Genomic DNA, 13,269 nt, shown 5'->3' with positions numbered 1-13,269 from the left:
CTAAAGGCAGTCTCATTTGAAAAGGACATGAAGCATGAAGAGAGACCGAACACAGGCTTTCACATTTGCATCATAGTAAAATCTCCTGGCCTACACAGGAAAATGCCAAGTCAGGCTTCTCCTGCCCCTAACCAATTCACTTTCAGGATCTTCCCATCTTTTTTTCTGTATCAATCCCTTATGTCACTAGCATTTCCTGTCTTATTTTAAAATTAAAGAATTGAGAATAAAAACACTCTCCCTGTCTCATAGTAAATATTACACGGATGTCAATCAGCCTAGTTAAGGTAGTCTCTTTCCTTTTCTGATAGCTGCACACCCTCAATCCAAGAAGCAGTGTCCTTTATAGAAATTCTCACCAACTTGGGAATGAAAGTGGTTAACAGACTACTCTCTGATAATATTGTTCTATCCAGGGGAGATTAAGAGTGAAGCTCAAGAAAGAGGGGCCAGACCTAGATCCATAGCAGATTCAAAACTTCTAGGAAACAGAAGCGTTTTTACATTAACAAGGAATCTCACTCCTGGAAATAAAAAATGGAAACAAATTCTGACCTCTTAGGAGCAGACAGGTTGCTCTCATATTCCAATCAGATGTGTAACGGAGACACATCTCTCTTACTTGAAATTATCCTTGAAAATGGAAAACGGGGAAGCCAGGGAATTTGAACTTTGTATATTATTCAAATTTAATTTTGGTAGCTTTGACCAAACCATGGCTGCTACATAGAAAAATCCCACTCCTATTCCTCATGATCTCTGATGGGAAATATCTAAATGTAAACCCAAAAAGCAAAGGGCATGGTTTTCAATTGGAACAAACCAGCCCTAACTCCACTTTATAGTAGTGAGGACTCTAAACCTGACTTCCCTTATGCATAAAGCTCCCTGTAGGACAACGCTCAGCAACCTCCACCTGCAGAGCTGGACCGATGCTCTCCCATCCTCAAAACACATCCAACTTGTCCCTTCCTGCACCCACTGCATCCACTGCACCCGCTGCATCCGCTCCACCAAGCTCCCTCCCCTGCTTTCTCTTCTCCCAACTGCCTGCAAGGAGGTATCTGAAAAAAATCATTTAAACCATCTCCAGGTGCACTCTCACACCACCTTAAACCTGATCATCACTTTCCCCTAAAGCAGTGTCCCTAAACAGGGGGTACCCACAAAACAGAACCACCCTCTGGAGGTGGGGCCCATGACTTTGCATTCCTAAGTTTCCGGGTCAGGCACAACACCCTGAGGACCACTGCTCTAAGAAACCCAAAAGTGGTTTCAGTGTGTTTTCTTGAATCCAAAACTGTTTGCAGCACGAAAGTTCAACATGCCTTTTTTTTCAGGGGACACTGTAGACACTACCAGATTTTCAAAGGTGACCATTTCCACTGAGTGACTACAGGACTGCCCCCAGGACTTGGCCACTTTCCATAATGCTAGCCAGAGTGCAGTGGTAGCATGTCTTTATCTAAATAAATAGTCATTTGCTGAACTCACGTTTACTGCATATTTTAGGGGAAAGGAATGAGTGAAGTGGCAGCCTTGGGAATGACATGGCTACCCACCACATCAGCAACTTTGTCTTCTTAAAGTTGTGTGCTCCCAAGCGCTCCTGAAATCTACTCCTGTCACCTAACTTCCAGATCCAGAACTGGTACCCAGGTGTGCAATGCCCCAAGGTGTGTGTTTGAAGGAAGAGCAGTCACCATAATCACTCAGTTGTCTGCATTTCTAATTATGGCCACTCATTTAGTCAGTCTGAGAATGCTCATATGCCTTGATTGTAGTCACATGTATTAAATGATTTTTGAGGATCTGCTACAAACTGATATTGTGTGAATTAAATAGAAAACTAACTTACTTGAGAAAACAAGTTGGTAGTAATGATTGTTTTTTTATTGTCACCCCTGCCCTGATACACTTACTGTTTACAATTACAAATAACTGTGCAACTCTCTGGGCAAGGCAAAGATTTCAATTTTTTAATGCCTTCACCATCACAGGCATCATGGCAAATTTGGGGTAGCGTATTTTTTTCATGACAATAAGCCCATTTTAAACTGAGTGTAAGGCTGGGTGCAGTGGCTCACACCTGTAATCCCAACACTCTGGGAGGCCACAGCGGGTGGATCACTTGAGGTCAGGAGTTCAAGACCAACCTGACCAACATGGTGAAACCCTGTCTCTACCAAAAATACAAAAATTAGCCAGGCATGGTGATGCATGCCTGTAATCCCAGCTACTCATGAGGCTGAGGCAGGAGAATCACTTGAACCCGGGAGACAGAGGCTGCAGTGAGCTGAGATCGTGCCACTGCGCTCCAGCCTAGGCAACAAAGTGAGACTCTGTCTCAAAAAAATAAAAATAAACTGAATACAAACTCCCTAAAGTTCCTTAGGCTTTTTAATAAAGTAAATGTAAGTAATGCCACACACATACACAAATCCTGATTTATTCCCTGTTTCTCATACATTGTTGGCATTGTTCTACTTAAACAGCGACAGTGATGACTCCAAAAAAAATGTTTAGAATTAGAAGTGCATGTTAATCTGAGTAACTTAAGTACAGAAAAGAGTTAGTACACCACAAGCATTTTCTACACTTTTATTTTGTGGTGATTGTGAGACAAACACAGTCCAAACAATAGACTTCTTGTCCTCCCCCTCCCAACAACTATCTGACTCCACAGCTCATGCACCCCAATTACAGCAGGTGTCGGGCTGGCATAAAGGCTTCTCACCAGGATTCCAGTTTATCCTTCTCAATCCTTTTCTCATCTCTAACAAAAATGCCACACATACATGTAGTTGTGAGAGGCAAAGTCTTCTTTACACTCACCACCAGGGGGCGTAGGGGAGCACAAAAGCCTCACAAACCTGCTCCAGGCTCCTGCCTCCTCCAGGGCCCGAATGCACCGCCTTCCCAGGAATCCTAACCTGGTCTGAGAAGGGGCATCACAAATAAGCTAGCACTCAGTCGTGTGCTAAAAGGATCGCTAATGCTCCCTTTAAAAGACTTTCACTTCTACGCCATCTCTAACAGGGCCATACAGGTCTCCATGATAGCGCTTTTTTGGTCCAGTGCTTCCCGGGTCTTTCCCTGTTCTTTGCCCGTACTCCCATTTCAAATCATCTATGAGTCAAGAGTCTCTCCCAGGCAGGTGAATCACTCCCCACTAATAAGCGAGCGGCTTGGGGGAGATGTGTTAACTGTTTCAGGCTACTTGGGTACCTTTCAGTGCAGACTGCTTCAGGCCAGAAAACCTCGCTCCCACTTCGTTTACACTAATGAATTTAATCGGTAGCCAGCAGCCAGGGGAGTTGATGTGGAAGATGCTCTAAGAAGCATCCCCAATTAGCAAGCCTCAGCCAGAAACTACCTACAGAAAGTAGGAGGCCCTAGGGGGAGGCAGCCCACTCCTCATTATTCCTGTAGCAGGAAGGGACTTCCAGACGGGACTCCAGAGGTGATGGAAAGTGGGGGAGGCACAAAAGCAGCAAACAGCGGAAGGAAGTGCCAGCAGCTGAGGCTCGGCAGCCAACAGCCACGACATTCAGCAATCTCAGTGTGACAAACAACACATCTGTAGTGTGCTGAGCATGACTGTGGCTCCTCAGACAAATCTGACACTGCTGTGCACCAGGAATCCCACCCATACCCGCACATAGACACACAACAGACATGGATGGACACGGGGACACACACCCCCTCAGTGATGACTTAGCACCTCACTGCCAGGAGTATCTTCTGTAACAGATATATGCATGTGTACATACAGCTCATGCACACACATCAGCACCCACTGCCTGCTCTGCTACGTGACAGTACCGGGAATTCCCCTATGAATTACCCAAGAAACAAAGCAGGGGCCAGTGAGCAGCCAGTCTTAGCTTCCTTCACAAGCCCATCACCAGCACCTAGTGTTTCCCCGGACTCAACAAGCAATTCTCCCCTCTCTGGCCCCTCCTTTAGAAATGAAATCCATGCTGGTTTTCTAAATCAGTCTGTAAACAATCCTGAGTCAACTCCTTGGGTCATTTTCTTGGGGCTCATTCACTCTAGCTCTAGAATGAAGGAATGGGGGTAGGGAAGACACACCCCATTTGATCTTACAAACCAGTAAAGATTAATGGGAAAGTGTTTAAAAAAAAAATCACAAAGAAGCTCCCCACTCAGTGGCAGTTTTGCACATAGGTACAATGAGTTTACCAGCCCATAAATATTTTTAACCAACACAACCTCATGCTGTGGTGTGTACAAGGATCTGAGAGTATATGACTGGCTATCATTTCTTGCTCTGGGCAAGCGTTCGCCTCTTTGCATCTTCTTCTCTAAGTCACTATAAGGTGTCAGTGTCAATCATTACCCTCTCCAGGTCCTGCCGCAGGTGCGTGAACAGCTGCAGCCTCCTAAACAAGACATCCTGCTCCCGCTTGGCTAGATTGTCCTCTTCGTCTTTCTTTGGGGTGATCAGGGGCTTGTTGAAATTGACCTTCCTCTTCAACTTCCAGTACTGGTACAGGAAATCCACTACTTCCTCAGGCAGCCGCAGAGCCCTGGCAACATCCAGCAGGTTGACGAAGGTGTAGAACTCATCCTCCAACTGCTGCAGCTTCTGCTTACGGACACTCACCCGGTGGGCCTCCTCCCGGTTCTGCTCAAGGCTGGCAAAGGGCTCCAGCGGATTCCGGGGGGAACACTCAGGGGCCCCATTCTCCTGTGCAGCCCCCTTGCCAAGACTCTCCTCAGGTTTCCTATGTGAGCTGTGCTTTGGGCAATAGGACTTGAACTTGACTTCATCATTCTCTGCTAAGATGGTCTTCATCTCCAGGCCCCGGTCAAAAGCACAAGTCACATGGAAGGCTGTGCGGCAGTTCTTCACAGAGCACTGGTAAGAACACACAAAGAATATGATAATAGACCATTATAGAGCAACCATGGCAGAAGGCCCACAGTGCTAGGCACCCCATGTACACACGCACAGAGAAGAGCCATGCTTCAAGAATGTGCAGTGACAGGAAAGTTGTATGTGGATTAACCCTGGAAGATCCTGTCATGTTTTAAAAGAGGTAAGGCTTGGGATTTTTTTGTAGAGATGAGGTCTCCCTATGTTGCTCAGGTTCGTCTCCAACTCTTGGGCAAAAGAGATCCGCCCATCTCGGTTTCCTAAAGTGCTGGGATTACAGGCGTGAGCCACTGCACCCAGCCAAGTCTTGGAATTTAAGGGCCCCCTTCAAATGAAAGGTTTAATCAACCAAACCCTAACTTCTTCAGAAAAGTAACTGCATCCAAATCCCATCTTGAAGCAGACATGATTATACAAATAACATGTGTAGAGGAAGGAGGTGTGGCACCAGGATCATATTCAAAAGAATTTGTACTCAATATGCAAAGTCCACTTTGGTTTTCTTACACATTTGAGCTCTTTTGGCATAAACTTGAGTAAGAACCTTCTTGGGAAGAATGACTACTACTCACAGTTTGAACACAAATCCTCATTCTGACTCCCCAGCCAGGAAGAGTCCCAACACAAGTGAGAAAATGAACAGTGCACTTCCTTGAAGCAGCACCAAGGAGAAACTGAATAAAAACCCCAAAGAATAGGAGACAAGAGGAATCTAACACAGGAAAGGTGGGGAAAGGTCTTCACACTTGTGAAGAAGCTTCACCAGATGCATGGAGGGCTCTGAGCCCTGAGATCTGTGCATGCCGGGCCTGGCCACTGAAGAGAGGCAGAACTGTGAAAGACCCTTCCCATGGGTCACAGGGAGGTCAACCTAGAGGCCAGGTGTCAGCAACCTATACAGAAGAACACCTCCCCCTCACTGCCTAACAGGGCCACAATTTAGTGCCTTTGATTCAGACAGCAAGTCTCTGGTGTAGCAGGAGCAAAGTGATTCACTCCTCCTCCACTGATCTTGCTGAGCAAATCCCTAGAAGGTGGTTCCTCATGGTGACTGAAGCCAGTCCCTGAAAAGCAGCACTGCATTGTGTGAGGCCAAGTGATCCCCAGGGCATGCCAGGGGCTACACAGAGCTGTAGAACTCAGTGGCTTCAAGCCAACTGAGAAGTTGAATTCAACTCATTCAACAGATCCTGAATCACATCACCACGGATGGCAGAGGCTAGAGCTAAGGATTTCCCCCTCATCATTTCAGTATTTAAGAGAAAACTCGCTGCCAGCCAGGCTTTATTCCATTACTATGAGGTCTCTTTTACTGAGAAGAGGAGAAAATCCAGCTCCCTTCACCATTCTACCCTTACAAACACCTCAACCACACAGACTGACATAAATCTGTGTTTTCTCTATAAATAATTTCAATTCTAAGAAATGTGTGAAATCAGCTTTGGTGGCAGAACACACGCGCGCGCGCACACACACACACACACACACACACACGCACACCTGGCCACTGTCATGAGAAGACAAAGTGTCTTCCCTTGTAGCACACAGCCAAGTGGGAAGCAAAAGTGGGAACAGATGACTGAGACACTATCTGTGTTTGGCTTAAACTACACTTAACCCAAGCGCTCTAACCCTAAAGAGAAATGAACTGCAGCAGAATATTTATACAGGACTTTGTAAAAACGCCAAATGGCCTTCCTCAGGGTTTTCCCATTCAGGTTGACTCAGCAAACAGATGTTTCAGAAACGTAAACCAGAGCCTTCACAGCTGCAGACATTTCAGAGAGGAATTCTTTTAATAAAATCAATCCATTCTGTGAAGATATGAAAAATCATCAGCCTTCTTTGGCCTCTTCTTTAGATTAATGTTCTGGGAAAAAGAGATCAATGGCAACAAAAAAGTCATTATATCATCTCTCTTCAAAAGGGAAACAAAGATCCCATTCGCCCACCTCTTCTAAACATTAATTATGTACCAGGATTGGCATACTAAGGAAAGGGCATAAATCCTACGCTCAGAACACCAGGGAATGTGGTCTGCTGCAGCCTGTTTCCTGCCAGTGCACACGTGCATATGCATACTTACACATGCATACACACATACGCATGCATATGCACATACATATACACACGCATACTCACATATTTTTACACACACATACATGCATACACACATGCATACTCACACATGCAAACACAAATGCATACTCGCATACTCATACACGCACTCGCATACACACAAACATATGCACTCACACATACACGTATACATTCACACGCATACTCAAATACACGTTAATGCATACTCACAGCACACACATGCATAACCAAATACACATGCATACACATGCATACTCACATGCATACTCACACCCCCACACGCACTCACATTTGCATGCTCACACATACACATAATCACACATACACACGCATATTCACACACACACTCACACATGCATACACAAACACACTTAAGTACATCAGCTCCCTGCCCTTTTCCTGCTCCACTCTTCCCTCCTCCTTCCCCAATCCAACCCAGGTCAGAGGCGTTTGTCATGTATTCACATGCCAAAAATATCTCCACTATTTCAAGGTCCCCAGGCAAATCCTACCAGCTGTCTCATGACCCACCCTCCAAATATTTCTGTTATATTTTGGATTCTTGAATACCAGTCGAAGTGATAAAGAAGAAAAGTAGAAGCACTTGGCTTGTTAAGAAAATTTAAAAATAGCCAGGCACGGTGGCTCAAGCCTGTAATTCCAGCACTTTGGGAGGCCAAGGTGGGTGGATCATGAGGTCAGGAGTTTGAGACCAGCCTGGCCAACATGGTGAAACCCCATCTCTACTAAAAATACAAAAATGAGAATTGGTCGGACATGCTGGCATGTGCCTCAGCTACTTAGGAGGCTGAAGCAGGAGAATTGCTTAAACCCGGGAGGTGGAGGTTGCAGCGAGCTGAGATCATGCCACTGCACTCCAGCCTGGGCGACAGAGTGAGACTCTGTCTCAAAAAAAGAAAAAAGAAAAAATTTTAAAACCATCTTCCCGAAAGAAGTATTTATCAGCCAAAATACAAATTGACTTTGCCGAATGAGGTCATTTCTTTAAAACCCATGGCTGACAGTATGACCATGCTCTTAGAGCTTATGCCTGTGCTGAGCTGCTGTGTTTTCTGCATTGAGAAAGAAGCCATCCCAAAACAGTGCCTCTGCTCCCAGAATTCAATGAGGAAACCAAGGAAGAAGAGCCTGGGGCCTGTGCTGGTACATCCCAAAAGATCCAAACTTAGCCTGAAGGGCCCCCATCAGCCACACACAGCACTGCAGGTCTCTCTAATCCTGACTGGCTAGATGTCAATAATGTGAGACCTAAAAATGAACTCCTCAGGTAGGGTCTTAGACCATGTGAAAAACAGTATGCCATCTATATTCCCTCCTTAATTCCCCGATCTCAAGACATCTTATGCTTGTCTGTACCTGGATATGCAAAAGCAGACAGGCAACATGTTTACACACAGGTGTGCATGCACTCTCTCGCTCAGGCTCTCTCTCACACACACACACACATGCATGCACACAAACTGCCATAAAGAATCAGACATCCAGATGATGTTCCAATCAGCTGACAGCACACACGGGAGCTCCTCACGGATGCACATCTACCCAGGCCGTGTTCAAAGAGTCTCTGTTTTTCCAAATGCAAATGCATCAGCATGTCCCCTTGATTACTAACAGGTGTGCGCACACCACAGAAACCTGCAATCTCAGGAGGCCGCCACAGAGCTGGGCCAGGGTCTGCAGCTACACTCAGTGACTGCAGGTGAGAGGGTGGCCAACTCTCAAATGCCATGTCAAGGAACATCTCACTAAGACTCCTAGGAGACGATGGCCTATGGAAAGAAGCTGTGATGTTAGACTTTGGGCAGAAAGAGGGTAGCGAGAGACAAGAACCGCCTCACAGTTCAGGGGAACTTCTGAACTACCCTGTGACTGTGAAAGCTTGGGTTCTGGTTACACCGGATACAGTTTTAAAGGTGTGCGTACTGGGGATGGAGTCACCCCTTGGGAGCTTCAACCTGCTTCCTGGATTCTAGTCCCCTCTCCAAACCCTTCACAGAGCCTTCCCTCACTTGCTCCCCACCACGCAGGAAAAGAAAATGAAGCCATTCTTCGGAAGCTAATTACCTGTATAGAGGCCCCAAACTTCTCATTGCAGAGGCTGCACACTAGCGCCCACCGACTGCTGGGAATGTGTGACACCTTGGTGATGGGCTCCATCTTCTCCGGGCTGCCAATGCTCACCTAAAGGTCCGAAAATAGCAAGACAGGGTGGCACAGGTCGTCAAAGGCTGAACATGAATGTCACAAACTAAAAGATCCATTACTTTCCTACATCTCTCCTACCAAACAGTGGCAAGAGGCACTCACTCACCTGGAACAAAGCAAACCCTTACTTTAAAAGCCTCAGAACAGCCCCAGTGCCAACTGAGCCCAGAGCCCAGTCCCCATCTGACAGACATCCCTGTTTGTGAAAAACACTTAGATAACTGAGTTTTCACTTCTCACCAGAGCGTCTGATGACAAACACTCACGTACCAGGATAATGCCATCTATAATCTCTAGCCCATGATAAACTGGTCAAGACTAAAAATCCATCTTAAATATATTCAAACAGGTTGTCAACAAAAGGGTAAATAAATATAACCTGCTTTTAATCTCTCGCCAAAGAAAACCAGTTTCTTCAGTCCAAAACATGACTGTATTCAAGATGGGAAATTACAAAGATAAATAAGGTATCATCTCTGCATTCAGCCTGGATCACCAAATTGTATCCCATCAATACCAAACCACAAGACCCAGTGCTACCAAGACCCGAATCATGAAACCTCAATCCAAATCATCCTCAAATAATCTTCCCCGGGAGGAAAATGTACCAAAATCACACCCAAAAAAATGCTGAAATTTGAATCGCAATTATATTCTCACACTGAGCTATGCAAATTATATTAGTCAACATCTGAGACCAGAAATAAATTAGACCAGACCTGAAATTAAAAGGGCTGAGGCTGGCCAGGCACGGTGGCTCACGCCTGTAATCCCAGCACTTTGGGAGGCCGAGGCGGGTGGATCACGAGGTCAGGAGATCGAGACCACGGTGAAACCCCGTCTCTACTAAAAATACAGAAAAATTAGCCAGGCGTGTTGGCGGGCGCCTGTAGTCCCAGCTACTTGGGAGGCTGAGGCAGGAGAATGGCCTGATCCCGCGAGGCGGAGCTTGCAGTGAGCTGAGATCGTGCCACTGCACTCCAGTCTGGGCGACAGAGCAAGACTCTGTCTCCAAAAAAAAAAAAAAAAAAAAACGTTGAGGCACAATAAGAGTTTAAATAAAAATCACCAAAGTATGACTAAGAGTGGTGGTTTTTTTTAACCATGGTGGTGTCTCATGTACAGCTTGCCACACACAGGATATACAGCTGACCCTTGAGGAATGACATGCCCAGGCCACAGCTGGTTAAGTGCTGCAGGTCTGCTCCCGGGAGTGAGAGTCGCGATGGGAAGGCTCACTGTGATGGAAGGGTGAGGCGAAGTTTGACCACCACCAACTTACAGTCCCAAGTGACTGCTGCTTCCAGCTAACATTTCCACAAATTTACATTCCATGACAAGATGACAGTGTGCTTAAGATTCAGTTTTTTCCCCAAGGAAAAAGGTAGCAATTAAAAGGTGTCTTTTTACTCATCAGCTACAATGCTGCCTATTTATGCATGGTTCTCCACCCACCCACCAAATCCCAGTAAAAAGCCAGGATCTTCTGAGCTAAGGTGCTATTAAAAACCATGCTTGACCAGGCACAGTGGCTCATGCTTGTAATCCCAACACTTTGGGAAGCCAAGGAATGAGGACCACTTGAACCCAGGAGTTTGAGACCACCCAGGGCAACAAAGTGAGATCCCTTCACTACAAAAAATAAAAAATAAGATGGGCCTGGTAACACATGCCTATAATCTTAGCTACTCAAAAGACTGAGGTGGGAGGATCACTTGAGCCCAGCAGGTCAAGGATGCATTGAGTCATGATCCAGCTCACCACATGCCAGCCTGGACAACAGAGTAAAACTCTGTCTCAAAAAAGTAAAAACAAAAAAGAACCACACTTACCTCAGGGATCCATAGAGCACAGCTGACGTGGACCCACTTGGTTCCACTACGGGTGGGCTTCATAGCTCCACCCTTCTTCGGACACAGCAGACATTTTGGTTGAACCCCCAGGGCACATGTCCGGCACAGCCAGCTGCCCTCTGGTACCTTGAGGATTCCATAACAGGCCTGTGGTCCACAGCACACCCCAGAGGAATAGAGAGAAAGAGAAAATATTATTTTTCCCATTATATCTATTCATTTTAAAACACTTAGAAAGATTTTAACAGAACTACCACCAAAGTAGAGACACTCCCATAGCTTCCTGGCTATGAATCCTCTCCCCTTAGGAAAAATGCCAGGCAGCCTCACAGTAGCATTTAGGAGGTATGTGAGCTCTGCTGATACAATACATATTTACTTAGCAGAGGGTGGTCCTGGAAACTACCTAAGGACAGAAAGGTTTATGTGAAATCCGCTTTGCTGTGTTGCCGCAGAAACCCATCCATAACAAGTTTCTAAATATTGAGCAGTAAGTCCTCGAAACACTCCACAGGGCTCCGTGAGAGAAGCTATTCCTCTACTTTACTGACAGAAGTGGGATACAGAGTGTGGAGAAAAAGCACACAGCAGTTGAGAGAATCTCCCAAAGCTGCTGAATGAGATGGCAATGGAACAGGAGAGAAGCATGCACACTCCCTAGGCTAAGCAAACTCCACACCAACTAGATCCCAGTACTCTCCCAGTGAACACAACAGGGCAGAAAAAGGAGACCTTCTACACAGAAAGAATGTCGTCTCCTTAGCTGATATTTAAAACAAATTCAGCCTTTCAGAAATGGAGACAAAAAAATAATTTAAATTAAAAAATAAAACAAAGCCTGTTTTGTACAAGATGGCAAAATTACACAAGATGTCATAAACTACAGAAATCAAGGCTTTTACAACTAAAGTAATTAAGACAGTTCAAAGACAAAAAAGGTTAATGTTAAGTAAGTGAATAAATAAAAACCATGATGGTACCAGGAGCATATTCAGAGAGCCCTTTAAAACCCCAACTGTTCAGAACTTTGTCCTTAAATGACCTGGAAGTCAGGAAGTCGAGAGTCACAGTAGCATAGCTCTAATTCTTTAGACAGAAAAAACACAGCCACTATGCCATCTGAATACCCACGACGATGCAAAGAGGAAACCACAAGGATGAGAGTTAAGCAAAGAAAAGTCACACTTCAGATGGAAGCCTCGGAGCACTGTGTCAGGGCCATGAATAAGCCACTGTCAATGCAGACTTACTAGAAAAAAAATTTTAACAGAGTTAAGTGACACTATAAAGGTTTCAAAATACTAAAAGTCTGTATCAGATATTCTACAGTCACAATTGAAAGAAGGAATTTTTTTTACTGGAAAAGCAGGTCTAAGCTAATTTAGGAGATTACATAAAGTATGACTTAAAGATAAGCCATGAAGGATTTCTCAAAGGAAAAATGAAGTAAATGTTGAGGAAAAAAGACAAGGTGATAGGGCAAAAAGAACAAAAGGTGAAGAAGGGGGCATCCAAAAGCCTTAAGTTACAACTCTGCCACATGCCCGCTGTGAGAGCTTGCACAACCCTGCCTTGACATCAGTTAACTGGCTGATAAAACAGGGGTTGACCAGTTTTCAAGCAGAACACTTTTTTTCAAAAAAATTTTTCATGGGAAAAAAAAATAGCAAGTTAAGACAAGAAAAAGACTGAGAAGTCAGCCAAGTAAATACAAGAAGCACCAGCAACCAAAAATCAACTGGTCATCAGGGTGCTCATGTCACAGAACAAAGCCACCACAGGAATTCTCACTACTGTAAGGAGACTTCCCAGACAGTGTGAGATCCAGAGCAACAGACGCGATGACTGAAGCAGGAGTCGCAGATCTCCCTGTCAAGGAACCAGGACTGGGCCACAGCTGGGGAGGTCTTCAGACAGCAGGAAAGCCTAAGTGGTCACAAATTATGAAGCAGGTGGTAATCAAGAACTTCATGGAGCAAACGTGCTTCTTCTTCCCAAGAAGTCACCAAGCACCTATTCCATACAAGTCTTTCTTTTAAGTGTGCTTTAAATCTCAGCATCAACAGGTGAATTCAAAGAAAGTACTTCAGGAGAGCCTTTTAAATCCTAAGAATATACGTGGGCACACGTCCCCGCCCAAATCCAAATGTCTTCATTACTGCATTAAAAACTAAATAAAAAAGAAAA

The 13,269-nt window shown here is 45.1% G+C and overlaps 1 protein-coding gene across 8 annotated transcripts in view; it reads right to left on the bottom strand.

Annotated features, from left to right (window-relative positions):
* The window catches only part of JADE1 (jade family PHD finger 1), a 65,436-nt gene that overhangs the window by 6,676 nt on the left and 45,491 nt on the right, over positions 1–13,269 (bottom strand). For all 8 annotated transcript variants that reach the window (XM_033215250.1, XM_033215251.1, XM_033215253.1 and 5 more), the window contains exons 7-9: positions 11,062–11,229; positions 9,089–9,205; positions 4,364–4,885 (exon numbers count right to left, since the gene is read on the bottom strand). In XM_033215250.1, coding sequence (XP_033071141.1) covers positions 4,364–4,885; positions 9,089–9,205; positions 11,062–11,229 — 807 coding nt within the window. The remainder of the gene's footprint in view (positions 1–4,363; positions 4,886–9,088; positions 9,206–11,061; positions 11,230–13,269) is intronic.

The sequence above is a fragment of the Trachypithecus francoisi genome, unplaced genomic scaffold, assembly GCF_009764315.1.
Source record: "Trachypithecus francoisi isolate TF-2019V2 unplaced genomic scaffold, Tfra_2.0 Lachesis_group1, whole genome shotgun sequence".
NCBI classification, from domain to species: Eukaryota; Metazoa; Chordata; class Mammalia; order Primates; family Cercopithecidae; genus Trachypithecus; species Trachypithecus francoisi.
This window is presented reverse-complemented; position numbering and strand designations above follow the sequence as displayed.